This window comes from Falco rusticolus, chromosome 6 (assembly GCF_015220075.1).
Source record: "Falco rusticolus isolate bFalRus1 chromosome 6, bFalRus1.pri, whole genome shotgun sequence".
NCBI lineage: Eukaryota > Metazoa > Chordata > Aves > Falconiformes > Falconidae > Falco > Falco rusticolus.
The window spans coordinates 86,860,086-86,885,066 of NC_051192.1; the positions used below are offsets into that span (position 1 = coordinate 86,860,086).

General features: G+C 38.8%; 1 protein-coding gene across 10 annotated transcripts in view; it reads right to left on the reverse strand.

The window, feature by feature from the left end:
• Positions 1 to 8,779: 8,779 nt before the first annotated feature.
• The window catches only part of MAP3K7 (mitogen-activated protein kinase kinase kinase 7), a 47,735-nt gene continuing 31,533 nt past the window's right edge, over positions 8,780 to 24,981 (reverse strand). For 3 of the 10 annotated variants that reach the window (XM_037391024.1, XM_037391022.1, XM_037391029.1), the window contains 6 exons: positions 23,203 to 23,270; positions 17,431 to 17,539; positions 15,431 to 15,517; positions 14,547 to 14,608; positions 13,883 to 13,998; positions 8,780 to 11,853 (listed from right to left, as the gene is read on the reverse strand). In XM_037391024.1, the coding sequence (XP_037246921.1) occupies positions 11,673 to 11,853; positions 13,883 to 13,998; positions 14,547 to 14,608; positions 15,431 to 15,517; positions 17,431 to 17,539; positions 23,203 to 23,270 (623 nt within the window). In that variant the 3' untranslated portion in view covers positions 8,780 to 11,672. Of the gene's footprint in view, positions 11,854 to 13,882; positions 13,999 to 14,546; positions 14,609 to 15,430; positions 15,518 to 17,430; positions 17,540 to 23,202; positions 23,271 to 24,981 lie in introns of those variants that run through there. The other 7 variants (XM_037391025.1, XM_037391023.1, XM_037391028.1 and 4 more) reach the window with 5 other exon arrangements.

Sequence of the window (24,981 nt, forward strand, 5' to 3'; positions counted from 1 at the left end):
TCAGTATTGTTTAATTAACTTTTTCAAATTTATTGTGGTTTCTTGCAGATCCAGCGTAAACGCTGTGTCTTGGCTACTGCAAAGCTGACACTGAGAAACTTTGCAGAAAAGCTACATGTATTTATTACCACATACATAGTGAAAATATATTGCTTTTGGCTATTAGTATGCACAATAAAAAAATGGAACAACACATTTTTCTTTTTCACTTTGCTTGAATTTAGAGGCTGTTGTGTCTGTTCTGTATTTATTTCTAGATATATTTATTTCTATATATATATTGGCAAATAAGGTCAATAACTGGGTAGTTTAAAACCCATCTGTGCATATGTCTAGTCTTACAACAGAGATTACAAGTATGGGATGACTATGTAAGATCTCTGTACTTGCTTGAACTTCAGTAATGAAGAATATGGGAAAAAGAAACCTGAGCTGGGCATGAAGAAGCCACTGATCAAAAAATCAACCGATAATTTGAATCATAATTTCAGGAATTGGTGGTGCAGATCTCTGGCATGTTCCACTGGACAGGCATTGGCCTTGGCTGGCTCCCTGGATGGGGCTGGGCAAGAGTCCCCAGGGCAAGTAACAGCCCCCCAAGTTAAGCAATTATAGAAATTTCAGCAAGACTCAAAAAGGCGATTCTCCCTGCAAGAGATGACAAATGGTATGCTGAGAGCAAACAGAGAACACAGTGCCATTCTGTAGTGTTGTGGGTTTTGGCTGTACCCTCCTGAATTCAGCTGTATTTTCTGGATCATTGGAAGAAACTCTGGTATTAATTTTTTTGGGTTTTTTTTAGAGTAAGGAGAGCTTGGCCCCGTTTCTCAAGCTAAGTAGGCTACAATTCTCTCAAAATGATGGGCCTCCAGGGAGCCAGGAGTAACTGAGCTAAATCAAGAGACCAGTGAAATTTATTGGTTTGTAGAGCTTTAAAGGTTTTTCTCCAGATATAAGTGAAACATGCATTTATATATTTTTTCTCTGCTTTCTTACTGGCGTCACAAGTAATTAATGCATTTTTATTCACAGCTTTGCAGTCACTGCTGGGTTCATAAACAGAAGATGGTCTTGCACTTCCTGTGTTCTAAATAGTAGAAAAGAAAGAATTTGAGCTTGGTGAGAAACTTTTTCTTTTTATGAGTACTACATGTGGAGATGCGGCTTTAGGCACATTCTTTCCTAACTGCACAGCATTTTAATGTAATTAAGCAGTCACTTGTAAGGACCATCATGAAGTTTATAACATAAATAGGTTTCTGTTAACCTCTTACTTAACAAAAAATGATACCATAATTTTAAAATGCTTTTACAGAACTTTAAACAAGCAACAATGTGTTTGGTTTAGAATATTTTACTCTTTCCCTGAATGACAATGTTATTTAGAGCATTAACAGAAATTTGCCTCTTAGATTGTTTTATTTCATTAATAATTATGACCTTGGGCAAGATTAAGCAGAGTCAGCTGGTTTGCAGCAAGCCCAAAATCCACAGTCTTTTATTAACGCCTTTTATATGTAGGAGACACATTATCTCATACCAAGATGTAGTTTCACTACCCTGCTATGCATACCCAAAAGATGTACCCATTCATTCATTGCTATCCCGCTTTCACAACAGCAGCTAACCTGGTTTGTAATTGGTTTACTTCCATTTGTGTAAGTCTTATCAACTTAGCTGCAAACAGCAGGTAAAAATAAAATTTATAAAGCACCCAATCCTTGCTAACTAAAAGGATGTACTCCAGCCAAGCTAGATCCAGGAAACCTCTCCTGAATTGTGCTGCTTAACTGATATATAACCAGGGACAGAATCACTGGAGCCCACTACATAAATTACTGGTTGGACAGGCAGGGAACTTGGATCTTATTCCCAAACGAGGTATGGACCTTCTGGAAGGTCAGTTACGCTCCCTCGGCCCTCTATTTTCCTGTAGTCATGCTTTTTGAAAGTGATTTGAAGCCTTCAGGTGAGAAATACTCTGCAAGTGCTATATATCAGTAATACAAGTAGGCCCAATGACCACAACTTGTTGCCTTAAAGGCTTCCCGTGGGGCCAGCATCACCCATAGAGACTGTTCTGCAGCATTTCGCTCGTGTTTTCACCCTATAAATTGTTGCAAGATGGGCTTTAGTCACTGGTTTATCATTAGAAGCCTGGGCTGAGACTCGTGCATCTAAATACTGGTGAAACCCCCGTCATTGCTGTAAATTTTCGTATTATCTATGCTCTGTACATTGCCATTTAAGCTATTGCCTCCTGGTTGCTGCAATGATGTTTTTTACAAGACACTGCTGCCTGCGAGACCAGATGACAGTGCTAACGATCCATGTCCTTGTTCTCTGCTTCCCTTGCTTACGCCTCTTGTTTCTCCACACTCAATTACAGAAAGGAATTGAGGTTAATATTCCTGTCCTTGAAATTAAATCTTTCCTTGCCCCACAGTGCAATTAATGAAAACAATTTGGATACAGAGCCTTTCATCTCCAGGCCACTGTTTATTTTGTAGGGGTTGACAATGACTCACACCATTTCTTTGTCTGCTGGGTGGCAAACAGAGGTGAATCAGCGACGTTAGCCTAGATTGTAGGCATTCCCCTTACAAAACCACTGCCACCAGTTAACACCTTTACTACTACCCTTTGAGATGAAGAACTGTGGTGGCTACAAGACTTCTTGTGTCACAGGTCCTCTGGCAGCCTGTCTGCAGACACACAAAGGGTACATATGGCCTGTGCTGCTCTTGATACTACTAATTCTAGGGATAATCAGAGAAACCTGGCTATTACACATCAAACATTAGCCTTGGCCCAAATAATAGGGCAAGTTATGCTATGCACTCTTACTGAGAAAACTGCAGGTCAATTATACATTTGGCTATTAAATGATTTTAAGGCCCAGAACATGTTCAGCAGCACAGACACAACAGGAAAGTCGAAATGGGGGTAGGTATCATCTCTGGTTTTCCTCACGAGCAGATGCTGAACAAACAGCGAGTTCTTAGGGTATTCACAGACGCTAAAAGGCACCTGAGAGCAACCTCTTGCAGATCCACCTGTGTAGTCTGTGGGGAGGGTGACTAGCAAGGCAGAGATGTGTGTTCTGCATCACCCACTTCAGAAGCCCAAATTAGCCTCACGGCTTGAATTACTGTGGAGGAACACATCTCTCCCTCGCCTGTAAAGCAAGTGGGAGAAAGTGAATACTGCTACCGCCCCTCCAGTTAAAGGCTCCGAGACCGAGCTCTGAGAAAGCGGTTAGTATGGGAGGAATAGCCATATACTGAGTAGAGACAGCACCATCCCTCTATAGCCCGGATCCTTGTTATAGTGAAGGCTGCATAACTTCAAGCTCACAGCAACAGGAACTTCTTCGATTTGCTGCTGCCCTGCCTGATGGGATAGGCTTTCCAACCCTGACAAGCACACTCAGCTCTTGGAAATAAGAAGAAACTCGTAGTTGTCTTTCCCACGTCTCTTCAGAGCAAAACAAAAAAGATCCCGAGTTACGGCTTGCTTACAATCACATTGAAAATTTTTGAACTCTGCTGTGCCTGCAAGAAAAAGGAGCCGGCATTAGTGCATTACCATTACTCACAGAACAACGATTAGGCCTGAGCAGATACCATGGGGAACATTAGTCCAAGTAAATACCAGTCACTGGATCAAAAAGGTTCAGGAGAGCTCAAAGTGCTTAGTGTTCATCATCTGATTCTTAAGGGATTTGTATTTATGCCAAGTGAATAAGTGAGCAGCATAGCCTGTGATTCATTGCCATACCGTACAGCAACATTTTTATACAACTGACTGCAATAACACTGATGTTGCATTCAATTTTTGACTGGCTTGCGGAGGCAGCCACATCTCTTGATGTACTCAGGCTGGACCGCAGGGCAGACGATGGAGTTGATAGCATTGAGATTTGAGACATCTGTTGTGATGATCTTGCAAAAATCTCCACAACAGAGTGCTGCTGTGGTGGCTTCAATACAGATGAATAAACGCCTCGCCTGAATGCTTCTGTATTTAAGGCATATTTTAGAGCTACCACACGCTTGTCCACTGGTGCAGCAGGAGGGACACTGAAACAGAACATAATCAGTCAGCACTTTTAAACTTCTTTTAAGCACTTTTAAAAACATTCAGTTCATTCATCCTGCAAGCAAAACAGGCTCTTGAGACCTGGCAGCGCTGGCTGACAGAGGGCTACTACAGAGAATTCTATATTACAAAGCCAGCACGGACAGGTCTTTTGTTTTAATATGTGATCTTAACCTCAGATTTCTTAAATATTAATTTATAGATTACTTTTTAATTGATTCTAGTGTATTTTTTTGGGGGGTATATAAATAATTATGAGAAATGCTGTCTTTTGGTGCCAGAAGCCAATTCAAACAATGAAACCTTAAGCAGCAAGTTGCTTATCATGCTAAAACATTTATAAGAAACTCAGCCATCGCAGCTGCTGCTGTGACATTAGTGAGACTTTCCTGGAAAATGTGGAAGAAGAAGATACCTTCTTCCTACCCCTGCCTGCACTGTCACTGATCACGGACTGTATAGTCCTGGGAGCCTGATACTTGCTGAAGAGCAGAGTGTGATACTGTCTGTAGCTGACAGAAAGGGTCTCAGCCAGGCAGCGTTTGCTGGAATAGTGACAACCTCTCAAGACCAACAGAGCTGGAACACCACCCCCCTCCTGCAGGTGTGAGAATAATAGACCAACCATTTGCTTCTCTGTCCAGCCAGTTTTAGACAGCAGGATTAAGGTGCCAAACTGACTGCAAATTCATTTTTCTCACTGCCTTAAATTTTCCTGCAAATTTTTGAAGTTTCAGTATTTCGTTTGATTTCAGAACGGGACTCTGCAGATTCACTGTCTGTGAACCCAAAGCTCTGCCTTTCCCCAGCAACTTCAATACCTAGACTAGAAATAACCACTCAGGCAAGTGAAGATGCATTGCTGCTTAAAAACTTGTAACATCAACACCTGCCATCAAACTGATGCTCTCCCTATTAAAAGATATTCTGAAAATGATTCACTTAACTGTTAGAAAATCCGCTCCCAAATAAATCAAGGCTAAACTTCTCTAGAGTTCTCTTCTTTGTAGTTAGGTTTTATGAGTTTCTTTAGCAACTGTTTCATCTCTGTAGAAAAGCCTCATTGGCAGAGACTAAATTTGTAGGAGCTGAACAGAATACAGAAAAGCTGTGTGCAACTGGTTACATCAACTAGCGCCTCTTCAGGCTCTGAGACTGGGCATCAGGGAAGGAAAAAAACTTCCCAAAATCTAAGCTCTCAAACAGTTAAACCAAGTTAGATTCCTAATGTCCATCCCTTTTTGCGCCTTCCATGATTTATCACAATAGGACTATACTAAAGAGAGATCAAGTTCTTAGCCTGAGGTCCCACTCCAGTACTTGGATAAAAGGTTACGCTTTATGGAGGGGCAAACTCATCTCTCCCTCCACCTGGCTCAAGTCACTGACTTGGAGAAAAGAGGTTGCTGCTGCCGGTAGCCCTAACGTGAGCACACTGGCTCCTTCCACTCTTGGAAAGGGGCGGCCTTTTCAGCTATGCCCGCTCAAAGCCAGTGAAGGCTGAAGTTTCCCAGGAGGTGCAGGTTACCCATATAATAGAAACTGCTGAGATTGAAAACTCAGTTCGGCCTATAGCGCTTTTTTTGGGGTGTGGTGGGGGTGGGGTTTGGGGCATGCCATAATACGCAAAACAAGCAACAAACCAGCCGCATTCAGATTCCCAGCTGTGTTGGTAAGGCATTTTCTCCTTTCTGGTCTCAAAAGTCAGAGCACTCAGCAAAGCAACCGTGCAGGCTTCCACCACAGCCCTCGTTCCACCACGTGGTTCTTTTGGTAGCTTGCTCACAGGAGGGCTTGTGCCAAGGCTATGGGTGTGTTTCCCTCATCAAGAAATGTGGGATACAGTGTGCTTAATGACCCTCACCCTAGTTTTTTTATTTTGTTCCCCCCCCCAAAGACTACAAATCCCTCCCCAGCCATCCCTTGGTACCTAGCATTTTTGATGAGCATAAAAAGCTCACCTTAAACCTCACACTTTGCTACAGCTTCGGTGTCTGCCAGCACTCAAGGAGACCTGGAGCAGCGGCTAAAGATCTCTAATGAGCAAGGGCAGCACAGCCCCCACCAGACGCCTGCTCACATTCAGCCATGGTGCAGCGCTCTGATGTAAAGCACAGCTGCACTGACCAAAACGGCTCCTCGTCCCGTCCCTGCCTCTCAGGTCCCACCCAAGCACTTTATTGACAGAAGCAATTTGTGCCCAGCAGCCCCCCAGACCCCAGGCAGCCCTCAGAGGACAAGCTAAATTAGCTTCACCTCCTACCTCATGAACGATTCCCAGCTATGCTCCAGCCACTCTGCTAAAGATGACGCAAGAAGCTTTAATAAGACTCTGATTTGCACATACCAGGTTTAACTCTTTGGAGACAGCTGTTCAAAGACTCCTTTGGTGATGGGCACAGGCAGGCTCCTCTGGGGGCTTGGAGAACAAAGATGTTCTCAGGAACACTTCTGCAGCGACAGCTTGGCAAATATAGACATCCTCAGCTGATAAGACAATTTATTCCCTCTTTTAGCCTAATCTTTGTAACTTTGCCCATTTTTAGAAGGGAGTCTGAGTAATCTTACACATATATTGTATAGATACCAGCAATGCTGCATAAAAGGCTCAGTGCAAACAGCTCTTCTTTCCTTAAGGAGCTTTTTGGCCATGTCTTTTCACACCGCAGTAGACACCAGGACAGTCGTGGTGGCTTTGCACATCACTCAAAGGCAGCCCAGCAGGTGAAGTCCGTGTTTCTGCCCCTCATGAAAAAGGAGAGGAACAGACTCAGACAGAGCTCTTAGGCATATCCACCTCATCATATGATCTTCGAGTCCCCTCAACTAGGGATTTTTTCCGATTTTCTGATATAAACTAACAGCGTGCCCTATCCCCCATGCCGAGCCCGTGGGTTATATGAATGGAAATCACTTCTTGGTCCTCTGCCTAAATACCACGGGAGAACAGCCTACGTGCAGCTGCTCCACAGCCTCTCCCGCGCAACAGCAGTGGGGGGGAAGAGCATGGCCAGGAAAAGGGAAGACCACTGCATTTCCACCAGTCTGCATGTCAGCGTTAGCTGATTTTATTTATGCAGGGAGCACCCACTGCTTAAGGGCAGGAAAAGGTCAGAAGGAAGCCAAAACGCGCAGTTCAGCCCGTGCGCTGCTAGGGAGCTGGTCAGGGTGCCCTCCATCAGCCCCCCATCACCCCCAGCACTGGGAAAGAGCTCACACCAAGGAGCCAGGGGCTCCACCCCACCTGCTTCCAGGTCTGCCTCTCCCAGGCCTTTTGCTTCACAAGGCTGGACATGCTTTTAACTGCCTCCAGTGCAAGGATCGCTCCTCTCCTCCCACCCACAAAAGGCAACAGTCCCCAGATGCACGAGTAGCTGGGCTGCCTTTACGCACGTCAGAAGCGGGGTATCGACAAAGCACGTGTAACTATGTGAACACAAGCCTATTTTATCCTTTGGAGTACCTCAACTTTTTAGCTGTTTGGTGTAAAGCACGCAGCTATGAATAAAAACCTCCTTCTCATTAATGCTTGTTTAGATTAAAACCCTAGGATTAGTGGTGCTCTTTAAGCATCTTAAGACAGTATTTTACTAATAATAAAGAACTTAAAATATTTGGTCTGAATTCAGTTTTGCTTTTTCATTAAGTACCCCTCCATGACCAGTCAGGATCTAGGTTTGAAGTCAAAAAACATTTGTAGCAAATCTCTCCAAGTGCAGCCGGAGGTCTGAATTGTCCCTGCAAGTAGAAAAGGGTTACATGGGCACAGAAAATAACTGATGCACTCTCACATACTCACCTATACTTACCTGCCTCTGTAGAACTTGATCCTCAAAGGCTTAAGAGCACCACTCATTAGCGACATTATTAAAATAAATAAAAGCTAACTACAGGAAGGTCAGATTTTGGGAAAAAAAAAGACACCTATCAATTCTGACTTGATCTATGCAGCTCTCTACACCTATACGCACTGTACACAACAGTGTGTATATGTGTGCATATACACGTACACGGGCTTACTTTGATAAGATCCTCCTCTTCAACTAGTTTGCCACAGGGAAATCTGTATTTTGAGGGATTGAATGTGCCGCACTTTTTTTTGCCCTTATCCTTTCCAACTTCCCTGCAGGTTTGAGCAGGGCACCTGGAACAGCAGAGCTGTTCAAAGCAGCTCAGAACAGATCCGAAGCACAATTCCGTGCTCTTCACAGGCAGGGAGACAGTTAAGGGGGACGGTCTCTGTCTGCGGTATGGTAATGGAAACTCTCAAGCAGTAAAATCCATTATGAACAAAACAGAGAAGTTCAGTCTGGACAAATTCCCATTCCCTGGAACAACAAAAGATGAGCGCTTATCTTTTTGTGGAACATCCGTACGGAAGATACGGCATTCTTAAAATATCTTGATACTCAGTTATGAGTAGGACTATTCATCCTACACCCTGCTTCTGCACACAGGAAGGGAAGAGCTAATAGCAGAAGAATTTTCTTTTGGTGGTGGGAACAACTGCATGATGATTATCCCCCACCCTGTGTGGGATTCCACTGGAGATAAAGGATGCCCTGGCAAGCGTTGGGGCATTACTACATGTTTGTGGAAGTCTCTCAGCTTTTATTAATTAGATTCCTGACAACGCAATAAAACCCTGTAGCAGAAAGCCACACTGCTCATTCCTGAATCATATGAAATCATTCACCATTTTATGTACAAGTTTTGAATTACAATCTTCAACTTCTCATCAGAAAGAAAACAAACCAAAAAGCCTAAAAAAAGCATTTTTGGCAGAACTGCACAGTGTACAGAAGCATACTTTCAATTACACAATATCTTACAGAACACATACTGCAACAAAAAGCAGAGCTTGTTACCTTTTCTGAGAAGGCAGTGCCCAGACAAAACTAGATGTTTTACCTCCAGAATTAGAGGAACAGCTTTAACTGCACAAAAGAGTACACGAAAAAAATTCCTGAACACTCCAGATCGCTTAACAGAAAAAGTACATTAATTGTAAACATCTTGAAAATGAGAGCCTTATGAAAATAGTAAAGGTCACTGAAAGTCAAGCTGTTAAATTCTTCTTAGCCCAAACAGCTATATTCTACCCTTATAGTCTGGTGGGTTTTTTTGGTGGTTTTCTGTTGTGGTTTTTTTTTTTTTTTTGTTTGTTTTTGTTTTTTTTGGTTTTTTTTTTTTTTTTTTTTAGAAATGATACACAGATTTTGCCACACAGAACACTTCACTGAGAAATCTGGGCAAGTATTTTAACAATTTTTGGTGGAATTAAGAAAGGGACAATTTGAAGGCAAAAGGTCAAACTCCGAATTCCCTCTGAAAATTACAAGAGCAATATAACCTAACTGTCGAATAGAGCCCAGCTCAACAGCGCATGGTAGCACAGTACTACTTTTACAATTTGAGACTCTTTCTGACGTAAACCCTGAAAAGTCATAAGCAACTGTTAAAAGCAACTGTTAAAACAGACTTTTGTATTATGTACCATTAAGTTAGCATTGCATTCATTTTCATTATTCAAACTTTGCCATAAAGTGACTTTTCATATGCAATACTGATTGACCTTAAGTGTATCTGCTTTATGCCAAGACAAACTGTAAAAAATGTCCTGGGAAATGATTTTGTGTATGCAATTATCAACCACATACCTGAAGCCGAGCGTTAGTATTTATGCTGCAATACTTCCTGCCTCAGCACATGTGATCACCGAGCGTGCCCGTTTCGGTAGGCGGACAGACGTATGTGAGCAGCAATGCTTTGAATAACTTGTGCTATTCCTAATACTACAGTTATTTTCTTTGCCAATTACATTTTGCTATAAATATGCATGCCCTTAAGTTGATCCCAATATCAGTTTCAGCTAACTAATCAAATTATCTGCTAAGGTTTTGAGAACGATAACCCTTCCTTTATTTAAATGAAATGAGGGAAGGGTTTTTAACTCCCAAAGGTTTGCCAACAATACACTTATTTTCAAGACAGGATGACACTGCTCAGTAAACTGTTCATCATCTTTGTTGTTCACAGATAGGCACAATAGTGTTTTTCCAAGTTCTGATCGTGGGCTCTTATGAATACTTACTAATTTGAAGTCAGCACAAGTCAAATTTCAGATTACTTATATTTTGAGGGCTCAGCAGCTAAACTTCAGTTTTCTATTTTCCTTTTACAAAAGGGTGTTACTAAAACCCTGGCCACAACTGACTACACCAAGAGCTTACATAAGGAATAATTTCTCATTATATTTAGAAGTGCCTCATTTTTGTACCAGTTAAAAGTTAATTCATAATCCAAATAATCAATCTGCAATGTAAACAAGTAGTTATTTTCTCCCATGTAATAATGGTAAATAATGACACCGATCATTAGATATTCTGCTTGAGTTCATTAAATGCAATTCTTCAGTTACAAAGGCAGCAGGCATTCTATGATGGACTTCCTTTGAACTATGTTCAAATGAGTGGACTAACTGAGATTCCTGACGGAGATCTAAGCCATTCTCCTCATTTTCTTAATAGCTTCTGCTATTTGCATACTCAACTCCATTTCATAATTTGCTATTTAAAATAAATTCATTTCCCCAAACCCTTCTCTCCCTATCTAAACCAAACTCATTTACATTTATGGTAAATGCTTTTCAGCAAGTAGTTGTATGAAAAAAAATAATCCAAGAAGTGGTATAAAGGGAGCAAGTATTTAAAGTTTTCTATTAATTTGCTTTCTGAATTTCCTTCCAAAGGTACTACACAGGGACAAAAGCTTTAAAGGTTTAAAAACACACTTTCACACATTTTTGCTTCTCTATTTTATACAAAGGACCAACTTTGCATAGTGAATCACCTTTTTAACTTCTGCCTGGTAACTAAATGAAACTGCATGTCCTTCCCCCCAAGAAAGTAAAGAAAATACAGCCTTTAACTTCAAATATTTTATGAATGCAAGATTACAAGAAATATATTAGTCAAAATGCAGGGCTATCAAGCACTGAATCAAGGATGCTGGCATCAGTTTGCCTTCCATTTTGAATGTGGAAAAAAATATACTACGTCTACAGGTAAAAGGCATCACTAACGCATCATGAATTACTCTGGTCAGCCAACATCACCTTGGTGCATGTTTAAGTCCTGAAAATAATCATTATATTGATAGTCTGAGATGAGACACTGGAACAAAACCATTCTTAAACAGGAAACTTTTTGTTTTGCTCTTATCGAGGTAACATCAAAAACTAAAACCCAGATCTTACAATTTAGCAGCCACTTTAACACTTGTTAGGCTAGCCTTCACACAAGGAGCATGCATACAGCCACTGTTCTTGCTTTAAATCGAGGGCTGTTGGTTAATTCAAGCCACTGTTTTCTCACCTTATTTGATTAACCTGTTGAACTGGATGTTCATCATAGGAAAAAGAAAATTAAATGATGTTAAGTGTAGCAGACAAATACAGATCACACCAAGAAGATAACACTCATGAGCTGTCATAATAAGGGATAATAATAACAATAAAAAAAATATCAGTCTTTTCTGTGCATATTTTTCGTTTGGAAGGTCCCAGGAAGTCATGATGTGCCTGGCCGTTTCTGTTGCTGATTTCTGATGACCTCTAATTGTTTTTTGCATTGCTGATAGTAAGTTGAGAGACTTTTGTTTTCATCTAACAGCTTTTTGTGTTCTTGTACCAGACGGGATGTGTTTTGCTGGTCTTTTTCATCCTGGTCCAGTTCTGCTATTAGTTCTTGTCTAAAAAAAAAAAATAAAAAAAGTTGCCATTTATAATCTACTTCTATTTATGTACAGATGACTTCACGTGTTTCAAATCAGTATTTGATTATCAGTCTGAACTCATGGCTGGTGATATTTTGTGCAAAAAAAAAAAAAGCTGACAAAAAAGCAGTCATTCTTTAGTGTAGTCTGGGGAAAAATTCTCTTCCAAATCAAATCCACATTTAAACTTTAAAATAGCTGCAAGCCCTAGCCTCAATCTCTAAAATTGTCCTTTATATGATGTCTTTCAGACGTAGTTCTATAGGTCACAGTAAAACATCTAAGGATCTATAGAAAATTTCAGAAATATATTCAACTCTAACTTTGCTTAACTATATTTACATTCAAAAACACAAAAGGCAACTTAAAAGACAAAACTGCAATAATTTTGATAGCTTTTTAGTGAAGTGCTGTCTTCTATTTGGACTTGAATTTCTTAAAGCAGTGGAAAGGCAGAATCAAGCAAATTTATTTTCGTAACTGTCATTTCACTTAATTTATGCCATAAGTGTTCAGTATGTTTTTTTAGCAACAATTTTAGAGGAACAAACACACTGATAAACTTGCTATAAATTATCTGGCAAAACTGATGTAGCAGTTTGTTTTACTATTTGTTTATGAGGTGACAAGAAGGCAAGCTGCCAGCAATATTTTAGCAACAAAATAGTAGAGGAGAAAGTTCATGTTAATTAATTGTTGCCATATGGTTTGTAACTACAGTTAAAGAAAACTTAATTATTCTACAAAGGTTGAACCAATAACTACCTTAACCAGCATTAAATTCATCAATCACAATACTATTTTTTGTTTTAACACATATGGGCAATTATATTCTAAGAAGAAAGTTTCAGAGAAATGTGTATGCAGACTTCCAGAAAAAAGCTAAATTAGGAATCTAAAGGTACAGAATTAACAGTTTTGAAACAGACACACATTTTTATATAATTTATTGATCCTTAGAGACAACAAAAATAAAACCAAAATTAAGATCTTCATGCTAGCTTCAGTATCTTCTAATGCAGCCTAACAATTCTAGTTGCATTTGGAAAAAAAACTGTTCGCAGAATGTCACGACAAAACCGAATAGATGATAGGCCAGTCTTACAGTACTTTTTCCCCCTGTTCTTTATGCTGTTTCTAATATATGAGAGGTTTATATACACAGTTCTCTCATTAGCTATTCCACAAACACCAAGGCGAGATCCTCAGCTTGCCTGCAGCGGCTCAGGCACAAGCTGGTTACCTGGTCTAGCACAGGAGTATATATGACCTCTCAGAACTGCTCCCCAGCATCAGCAAACCGAAATGCTAAGCAGCAGAACACAACAAAACGTATTGCAAACTGAAGTTCTGAATCAGCAATAACTTTGGCTCTAATCCAGCAATACACGCAGTTGTTTCGCTTATATGCGTACACACGCAAGAGGAAAGAGTCTATTTCTAGCGCACAAGGATAAGAAGGTACTCAATGGCTTTTGAGTATCAGGCCCTAAACCCCTGGTAGAAAAACAGAGGACGTGTGTTGATAATACTGTAGTAATTGCAATGATTGACAGAAGTCAGATATAAGACAAAAACTAACCGTAAAATGAGTTAACCGTGACATATTATTCAAGATTCTATGACCCATTATTCATGTGATTATCTACAAATTAAAATCTTTAACTGGACAGCACTGAAAATAAAATTCCAAGGTTTTTCAACAGTCCAGGTCTTCATTTGAGATGACAGAAACTAACATTACTAGTTTGTTACACACACAGATGGGCCACACACATAAAAGTAGGACTTGTCTAGAAGAGTCTTGATATGGATTAGATTTCTCAATTACCTGCTCTAAATATCTCACCTGTACTGAGAAGCCCAGTATTTCTGAGATTAAGGCTGGAAAATAATTATGCCCTATGAAATGTTACTTCAGAAAGCCAGAAATAATAGTCACAGGTAACAGACTCTGTTTAAGAGAAACATACAGAACATAAAAGGTTAAATACATTTCACTTACTTCCTCTGCAACAGCAATGCAATTTCTGTCTGAACTTTCATATACTCTTGTGCCATTTTGCAGTGCTGTTCAAACACAGCCATAGATTCTTTGGAGTTTGGGCACGGTGCTAGAGGCTGAAAATAAATCAGACATGTTAAAAACTAATGAACTGATATCTTAGCATATAGTGTGTTACAGTGTCTCTGCAGTGTATTTATAACATCTTTTAAAAACCAGTAAGCTTTTAAAAATAAGCATTAAACCATGCCCTGGAAAATGTTAGTGCACTGATGCCAAAGTTGTCTCAAACCTCAAATCTGCAGTTATTAATCTGACACTCTCTCTGTCACAAAAATCCAAGTAGTGTTTAATTCCTCACACAACAAATAAAGTGTATACAACAATATAATTCAATAACACTCCAAGAAATAACATCTTATTTTGACAGTCAAACTCAGCTTATATTTGGTTTTAGGGATCATGTTTCCCAGGGCTTGTTTTTAATAGCTTGATCAAATTTGAGTCAACCAATCTCAGATTACATAATATATTTTTTTTAGCCTTGGTCGAAAGCTAGACAAGAATATAAACACAGGTAAATACGTAGCACTATATTTTGCAGCCCAAAATTTATACGTCAGAATGAAATGCAGGATAAAGGATCTAATAAAGCACTTATTACCTGTAACTGATGATCTAATGTAAGATATGCCATTGGGATGGAGTTATCTGACCCATTGGTCTCTGTAACAATACCAAGAAAATTTTAATGTGTTTTCAGAGTTAATTCTATTCTTACAGGACAAAAACAAGAATTCTACATCATTTCACAATACACAATCTGAATGTGGAAAGGCAAATGGAAACAGCAGCGTTCCAATCCCAAGGCAGATGAATCATTTTGCTTTTCTAATAAAGTTAAGAACTTCAAAAGTATGGTCTATCACACTAAGAAGAAATAAAGATTAAGGTTATCATCTTACACTCCTAGAAGCCATATAACAGCATACAGATTTTAAAAATACTATATTTGTACAGTTTGCAATCACGTTCTCTATTTATAAAAAAATTGCCATTTCATTCTTGTTTATGAAGGATCAGCCAGCCAGCCCATGCATCTAATGATTTTAAAATTAGAAGCTGTGCAAACCAGCTCGGCCAAAATAAAATAAGCACAACCTCCTGCTCAGTTTTGAAACCTGTTCCCAGTGAGGTCTGTAAGTATCTTCCTCACAACATGCTCTAGGGCATCTTCTCTGCTCTGTAGAGATGCTTCGTGGGTAGCATAGAACCCAATAACCGATCTGTCCCCTGGGCCTGGCTGTTCTCTTCTTACACTGCAGTCACTCTGGATTTCTCTAGTGCTTTCATTCCAGATTTAACATGTTCTGAATTCTTACGATTCTATCTTTTGGTAGCCACAGCTGGGGATGACAAGGTTACTGTTAAGCTTTAAGAGACATAGGAGTAAAGACACATGGAGAAACTACTGATTTTATAGCTGCATTATTGCTACTAGAGGATTATATGGAGGAGGGTAGGTGGGAAAAAAAAGGGGCTGCTTACCCATACCCCAAAAGCACCTGCCACAGAGTAGTCGTGGTAGAGAAACTAAGGTGTTGCCCTCAAAGACTATGCTATCTCCAAGAGCAGCTTCAAAAGGAAACAGAAATAAGAGGGTGGGAATGGAGAAAAAGTGGTTAAGTGTATGCTTGTAAGGAAACTGGAAGGTGGTAAAGAAAAAAAAAAAAAAAAGATAAAAAACGAAAAACAACCCTAAAACCAGAGACTTAAATCACCACAGTATCTTAAACGAGAACAATATAAAAAGTCCTTCCCTAAATTAGACTACTGCCATATACGGAATACTGCTACAGCAAAGGAATTATTGCAATGTTTCAAATACATCAATGCATGCAAAATACTTCAGATGACATTCCTGAGCATTTCAGCACTGTGTCACAGAATGGTAACTTTTCCTGAGATTGACCAGATTTGGCTGCATCTTCGTTTTATCATTTTGGCTCATCAACTTAAAAATGTACCTTCTTTAACAGAAAACTAGAATTATTTATGTCTTTAGAAATTCAAACAACTCTTTGTTCATGGACTGCATAAACCTAACACGAAAAAACATACATGTGGTACATACCGTATTTACCTAAGTATAAGGTGAGGGATTTCTGTGGGCCAGAAAAGAGACCTGACTTCACTGCTGGGCTGCATTTAAGGCCAAAGACTTGGGACAAACTGCCTTTGCACTGGCATATGATCCGCAACTTCAGTTCCCAACGAACTGTTAACTGGGTAAGAACTTGCTTTGGTGTGAGGCAGAGACTCCCATAAATGCTCACTGCCTAAAGCCAACTTAGGACCCATGCTGCACAAAAGAGTGCACAGGGTGGGCTGTGGCAGTGGGAAGTTACGAGTGACAAGGTAAACAGTGTGATCAGCAAAGTGACAATGGACAGAAAGAAGAAAGTACAGAAGCAAAATACAGGAGCATGTTGCCCTCCTCCCACTAAAACGGGGTGGGGTGTTGGGGAAGTACACATCTTACACACAGAATCACCTTATATTTGGTAAAATACAGGTGTGCGCATATATATATATATATACACACACATATGTATACTTGTATATATACATATATATACTTGTGCAAGAGTCAGTCCACGTGTGAGTTTCCATTTTGCAGTTGGTTGCAGGAAAAGAATGAGAAAGTCTGATCAGCCAAAGATGAAACAGATCAAAGAAAAAGATTTCAGAATTTGAGGCACCATGAGGTACCAGCTTGAGACTAAGTTTCAGATTCAACATGTATATTTTGGTAACAAAAACATAATTCTTATTTATATTCGAAAAAGGAATTTGTGGGGATCCCTTGTTTTCACGCAGTCTAGTACTGGTTCCTTTTATAATGGAGTGCATTATGACTTTAAAAACTGAATTCAACTACTAAGTTATGTTCATTCTTAATCCTAGTTCATAACAAAAGAACAGTGATACAACAGTAGAAGTATTTACAACACTTCTGCAGACATATTCTAGTTCATTTAAAAACAGTAAGACTGTGTGCACATGTACATTCTGCATAAGCAAAATTAAAAACAGATAAAAAATAGAATTAACTTATTCCAGCTGATACTCACCTACATAGCATTTCATTCGAAAAGTCAGAGCAATGAAAGCTCTAACTGTGCATTCGTAATACAAATGCACAAGACTAAAAAGCTCCAAGATGTCTATTCTTCTAATTCCTCAAAAACATACTACAGTCAAAAACCGGTGGTAAAAGATTGACATTAAATACTATCACTGTATATGTACAGTACTTTCTTACAAGCTGAACGCTTACAGGTTTATGTAACTTATTACAATCTATGAAAAATTTTCTTAAAGCCAGTGTGCAAAACAAAGCAGTAATGTAATAATTTAATTTAAGCAGAACTAAAATGGACTGTGACTTTCACTGCTTAACTTTGTTAATGTCTAAGCACATACCCCACATCATAATCAAATAAATATATTTTTTACAGGCAAAAAGCTAACTAACAAAGGATTACCTGCATCATCAGGTGTCCATGGATTACGAGCTGGCTTTTCAGAGGTTGGTCCCGAGGTAGTGATCATTCTCACACTAGGACTAGATGATCTACTGCTGTTTCTACTCTCCTGAAGGGATAAAAGAAAATAAATTAAAATAACAAGAAAAAAAATACAGAGGATTTTTTTGAAGGGTTGACTTAAAAAAATGTAAAGAAACCTCAACCTGTAATCCTCCCTCCTCCCAAACCTTTTACCCTGAAAGCTCTCCAGATAGTTTGATAAACTTTACATGCATTGCAGGGATAATTTCATCCCCATTTCTACTCCACCTTTACCATGTAAAAAGAAATGGATATAACTTGGCTATTCAGCGTAATAAAAAGCAGTGCCGAACAATGTGTTCATCATCTTTTATATAGAAGCGTGAACACATTGTCTAGTAATTTTCACACCACCATTCTGTGATATCTAGCAGCTTCATAACGTAAGGAAGAAATACAGTTTGTCTCCAATGTTTAATCAATGAATGGAACTACATTCGATTAAAGAAATGCAGTTCAGTAACTGTGCTAAACTGTGGCGTATTAATCTACAGTTTTCTTCTGGTTCTTACGTTGATGCAGAGGTTATGTTGTTCATCTTCAGAAAACATGAAAAAAGTGTTCAAATATATCGGATCAATCAATTAAAGCAAAGCAATTAGAAAATGAGCACATTCTCTGTCACAAAGCAAATTAAGAACTAAAACAAAATTCTGTAGTAAGTTCCTTTATATACAGCTTGACTCCTCTAATTCTTTTGTTTGCCAAAGCACAAAACTATAATACAGACTTCATTACTCTACTGAGCTTCTTTTTCAGAATTATTATTTACAATATATATTTTCTTGTACCTCATATACCCCTTCACTGACATAAAATTAACACAGTAAAAGACTTAAGACTATAAACCTCAGCAAGTTTCGCAGGAAAAAAATGAAGTAAAAAGAAAAGATCCTATTGCAACTCTACTATTTTCAATATGGTGTATTTATCATGAAAAGTTTTAATTAAATGTCCCTATTTTTCAAAAGAAGTATTCAAATATGCATTACCTAGAAACCATTTCTTCATGACTAATTTCCAAATATCCTACCTTAATTTAATTTTTAAAAGGCAGATTTCAGTCAAGTAACAATCCAAAGAGTAACAAGATTCTACACACTGAAATATCCATTATGTCAACTGTATTATATTTGTCCTGCAATTTCTATTAACCATTTAGTGTTTTTATGTTAGTAGCCTGAAACAGGGCAATAAACTAGTGCAGAAAAAATCCAACGGATAATATTATCAGGATGATGGCATCAGACATTTTGAAGAAGCTTTTGTTTTCAAGTCTTTGTTGATATTAAGCAAGGTTTAAGTTGTCAAGCTTATTGCTTGCTGTCAGTGTCCTCGGATATGAATGATAAACACACTACGCTGATGTGAAAGGTCAGAAGACAGTGCAAGTACTTTTAACAGTGTTTAAGTCCTTTAGGCAAAAAGAGATTTGTTGAGTATCCACAGCTGATAGCAAAGGGTACCTGAGAAGGACTCTAGTTACAGTAACTTCTCAATGCTGTACTAGATTGCTTGCTGTACCAGATCATTTTGATCCATCAACAGAAAAAAATAGAAGTATTCCTTGATAACATTGTTTAGACAAAATACTAGAAATCGGAATGAATGCTTCAGATATGAATCCTGTCTAAAGCATTGCGAAGTCCAAGAGAAGTTCCCAAAACTGAAGACCCATTAAATTACAGCAATTGAGTGCGTGTTAAGCGAGATGCCTTAGGTCTCCTGGACACCAGCCCCTCTGACAGGTGAGGCAGCGATGACTGACTGTTCTTCAGCATCAGTTTCTGCTACCCTTTCACAGGTACTCATCCTTGCTTTCTCCAGGTATCTCAGTACACTCAACAGAACTGTTATCAGGTTACTTTCAAATCATCTCTGCCAGGTGGCCAAACCCACAGGGCATTGTTAGCTTCTCAGCTTCCATTTCTCAAAGACTTTCAGTCTTGAAAAGGTGGTGTGCTCTGAGGAATAATCCTCCCCCTCAAGTTTAATTTAAATGGGCAACCCAATTTAAAGAAATCATTGTTACTAGCCTTTTAAAGAAATTTAAAGAAGAGAATTTAAAGAAAGCATTGTTACTACAGATGAGGAGACAGCCTCATTTGCAGATGTGTATCTTGCTGTGAAAAAAACAAACACAAAGTGTGTATGTGACCAATTTAACAATCTCATGGACAGAATGATTCATCTGTATAGTATCAGATGCCCCAAATTACCACACTTGGCTTGCATGCATGTGAGCACATGCATTCCGACCTTGCTCCTCAACTGTTCAATACAGTACATGTTTTTCTTTAATATACTAAATTTTTTTCCACTTCAAAGTAAACTGTGAGAGTTATGGAGACCCAGCACAGTTACTACTAAAAAAAAAAAAGTTTAAAGGGTAGTTTTGATATTACGATAGCACTGTGAAGGACGGTGTACCAGAACAACCGGTCCACTAGAAGATACAAAAACAAGGACATGGATACTTTACTAGGCATCTGATCACAACCTGCAGTTTGAGTGATAATGCCAAGTACATTTCTCAGCATCTGTATAAAATATCTGTAAATACTATCCAGCGTAAACAGCAGGTTTGCTGTATTCCTTCAAGCCCACAAAAGTGTTTACGGCTGCAATTCAGAGCCTGCACATCTGTTTGTGTTACAGAGGTGCCTAAGCAAGAGCAGTAGTGCTGGACAGGTGGCACAGTACAATGTTTTAAAATGCATGTACAGGGAAATGGGAAGGCAGAAGAAACAATTCAGTGTAAAAAAAATTATGTGGAAAAATGACTAGAGCATCACAGTTATATAGATGGAAACAAACTGTACAGAGAGGACTGCATTAGTGCTGCTCATGTCACTGGGAGTAAGGTCCAGTCTAAGGTCACCAAACACTAGAGAAATCTGTGAAAAAACAGGATTTAAATAGATGTTCTCAACACCAAACCACTCCAACAGCCGATCCAATGACACAAAACCTTTGGCTCAGCATATTTACCTATGTAAACTGTTGATGTAAAAGGGTCAGTTGAGTAGTAAAATCATCGGCAAAGCACTATTACTGTCTGCTGTTGGTAACGTCAGTAAAAGCAATACTGGAAAATCCTTAAGTGTCTCAACAACATCAAACCAGAAATCATTAAACATACAAACCCCCACAAAAAATTCTACTAGAAGTACAACACAGAAATAAAATATACACACAATCATAAAACACACAACAAGTTCAGATTAAAACAGACCAGTGGTTAAGCAGGTAGACGAAAGTCTTGGTTTATGCTTTCAGGTAAACGCTCCAAAGTGCAGTATATTTACTATTATCAAGTCCAGTGTTTTCCTCCACCTCAACAAAAATTCCATTATGAACTGGAAAAGCTTTCCTGATTAAGAGAATAGTTATAGCAGAATCATTTTCTACTGACACCGTGGCAATTTTCAGGAAAACCACGTTTAATAAAAAGATTTCTGATCAGCTTTAGTGTGCCAGTCAAGCAATTAAAAGACGCCAAGCGGCACCACGGCAATCCTTCAACTTTGAGCAGGACGGGGGCTGACGAGGCCTGGGCGCGGGAGCAGAGGCGTGCAGTGCCACGGGGGTTAGTGAAGAAGCCTGCGCAGCAGGGTGGGTGTAAAGGAGGACGGAATGCGGGAAAGAAGGATGTTTGCAATGAAGGGAGGGAGGGGGAAGAGGTTTTTCACATTAGAAACTATAACCTATATATGGTACGGTGCATATGGGGATATACGATATAACTGACCAGAGCTACAATAGTCACAGATGTTTCTTTTGCTTTGGCTAGCAGATTACTTATATAGATAGCAGTTCAAGATTTTTAATAAAAAATTAAGGCAGTGAGGTCCAGAGCTATAGAAACGCATAAAGAATAATCTCAAGTCTTTTGCCATAATGACATTGCATTTGCTTTCTTAATTATTTTGTGGTTTGGTTTTTTTTATATATAAACATACAGATATCAAGAGTTAGCATTAGTTTCAGCAGACTTTTCTCCCTCTTCTCACACCAAAAATGGGATGAAAATTCATTATTAATTTATATGGACAGTGCAAAAGTTTATTCCAAAATGCAATTTTCATGCCTGTTAAAATATTATGTTTTCCAGATTTTATCATAATGTATCCAAAACTGCAGGACAGAAGCAGGTAATTGTAATTCTTCCACTTAGACTTCAATACGTGAACTATCAGAAGCACATAAGTGTGATTCTGGTACTTCTGTAGATCCTTATCAGAAATTGGTAAGGTAAATACCCCCCCCCTTTCCTGTATCCTCCTGGTCACAAGGACAATTTAGCTAGAACATCCATACAAGCAGTAAAACAGGTTTCAAAGAAAGATTATTGTAATAGTTATTAAGATATGAAGTAAGTGCTGAAATTATGTATTTTTAAATATTAGCCATTAATTAAAAGGAACACATTGAAAAATTCTGAATAAAAAAGCTACAATTAAATACATTCATACATCGATCAGTGCACTTTGGTATAACCGATGTACTGTTGCTTAATTTCCTCGCCCCCCCCCGCCCCCCCCCCCCAAGTCTTGTATTAATTTTAGTTCTACAATTAACCAAACAGCCTGATCTATTTCTTTACTAAATTTTGCAGATTCAGTTCTTTCTAACAAACCTGTCTTCTCTGAAGATATTTAAATACATTTCTCATTTGTTATTTTCTGATAGATGCACATAGTAAATTTAACTAAAAATACCTGGGGGACTGCTGAGGTTTCTGTGGCTATCACACTCCACAGAATTAAAGAAGGATGAAATGCTGATCTCACTGATAACTACACACCCCAAAAATTACCACCAACTTTAGAGAATTGCAGTGGGTTGTTTAATATGGAAACCTGATTAACCTGACATATAGGCTAAGCTCCAGCTTCCTACATCCAAATAATAGGGATCTCAAAATTGCCAATTCACACTAACAACCAAATAATCCTGTGAATTACTGAAACTGACAACAAAGCAATTAAAACTACAAAATAAACACATCTGAATGAAGCATTAGCTATACTGCTCTCATTTAACATGTTGTTAGTTTAATTTGGTTTTAGTTTAAATTCAATTTAGAATACCACTGCGTCTATTACCATGGTCGTTACAATACCAGATAAGAAGCAATGTTATTATAAAATATCTTACTGAGATAGTCTTTTTGTACACAACACTGTGTGACAACATCCTCCTGCAAACCTTTCACAAGAAATGGAGGGCTATTACTGTAAGTTACTATTCAGGGGTCACAGATGAATGATAAATACTACTACTGAACATGCTTTTTATTTTTATGCAGAAAGTGAATCTGTGGTGTGTATAACTGCTTCAGATGATCATAAATAGTAATTACAATTGTTTTCTACATATAGAAAGGAGAAAAGGCTTTCCTGCATAACATCTGTCCTCAGCCAAATTAAGTGATACACAAAACCTGCGTACATAAAAATGTAAATGCTGCTTAATCTATATAGAAAACACTTCTCATCTGGAGCTCATTCATAGATTGCCCTCATGGAATCTCCTTTAAATGCAATACAAATGACACTACAGTCTGCCAAGCTTCCACATCATTTCTATGAAAGCATCAAAGGTGAAGATTTCCAGACCAGTTTCCCTGTACAGATTTGGTGTTGACTTTACTGAAAGATAAAGAAGAGACAAGAAAGACGTTACCTGACTGGACTCTGTTCCAGCAACACTAAGATCTTGAATGGATCTGCGCCTCTGCTGTCCGTTTCCTGCTGGGAAAAAAAAAAAAACAAAACAAAAACAAACCAGTGAAATCTATTCAGAACAAAATAAGAAGGGTGCGACTGTTGCAGGGGAGCTTGGAATTTGTACAAATCCACAGAGAGAAAGTGAGAGGGAGAGAGAGAGACAGCTGCAGAATTTTAACTCAAAACACGCTGGCCTGTCAACAAAAAGTATACCCTAATACAATAACCACTCCTACCACATGAATAGCTGCTGCACTCTACTCCACCATCTTCTGTCACATGTATTTGGTCTGGCTTAGTACTCGGGGCAGGAGCTGATGACGACATCTATTTCAAGTGCGTTACGTTATGGGGATTTCTAAAAGCTAGACCGCGAAGATAACAGGCTGCCAGCTTTAACCTGTTGCTCTTTGGCATGGCTCAAGGAACACAGCAAGGACTTCTGCCCGTGTGCTGCTCCCCTCACGAAAATTAAGCGAAAAACTCTTTCTTCTGGTCTTTGTCTCCTTCAGATGAGCAAAACTATGTCCTATTCTCATGCTTTGAGAAGTGTGAAAAGGGGACTGTTCAGCTAAATCACATCTCACCATCAACCTCTGAGCACAATGCTGTAATCTTTTCCTCTTCTCCTTCCACCTGTTAGCAATTATCCACCAGTGACAGCTATATAAAACAGTTTAAATTTTAACACTGACACGCAATCAAAGGCATTTCCAGGAAACAGTCTCCTTAAAAATAAAAGGAGATTATGCAACAGAATCTCCCTGGCTACTTTGATTTTTATTATGGTGATTGTTCATATTGCCTCTTGAGAGCAGGTCAGCTGTCCAAAAGGAAACACCAAAACGTCCCGAGGAACAGCTGACAATGCTCAAAATTCTTGCTCTTAGCTCTGCATTACGTAACTTTTCTACCAGAGGGGAGCATCTGAAACATGTCCTGCAGCCGTGGCAGCCCCTCGCCCAGCGATCCGGCACGCAATGACCAACCCAGTTCACTCAAAGCCCTGCAACAGGCATCACATTTTTAACCTTTTAGATACTTCTTATTCAGCATCATTTCCATAAGACTCCACAGCCTAGCTTGACAGGTGTTTTGATTTGTAACAGTTACTACAAAAATGTAAGACTACTTAAAATTAATCAATACATTTAATGGTATCATACTTTAAATTTTAAAATATAAGTACTATTACATGTAGAAACACATTACCACAAAACAGCAATAAAAAATTCTCAGTGTCACTTTACTGATCTGTCATGACATTTTATAGTCTAAAATGGGAATATATTCTTTGTTCTGACTATAAATGACTTTGAATTGCAACTTTTCTGTGGTCTTGATCTTTTGCTTCTAAAATTCAGGGAAAGTACACACTTAACCTAAGCAACAATGGCTATATTATGTTTAATACTTCAATATTTGCGATCGTGTGAATGACAAACCTATGTCAAAATTTCTGGACTTGTTCATTTGCAGTGAACTCTTTCACTACCTAATCAGTTCACAAACAAGATTATATATGTAATAGAATTCTGTGCTGTGGATACTTCAACTGGCTGCCACAACTCATCTCAATATTCAAGATATGGAAGATACACCCATGGCCAATACAAAATTATGTGCACGTTTCACTCAACAACACTAAGTTATGAAATTAGCTCAGCTGAAATAGACTTGCAAAAATATTTGAAATTCTCATTTCAGATTAGAAACATTTGTGAATTTAAAGAAC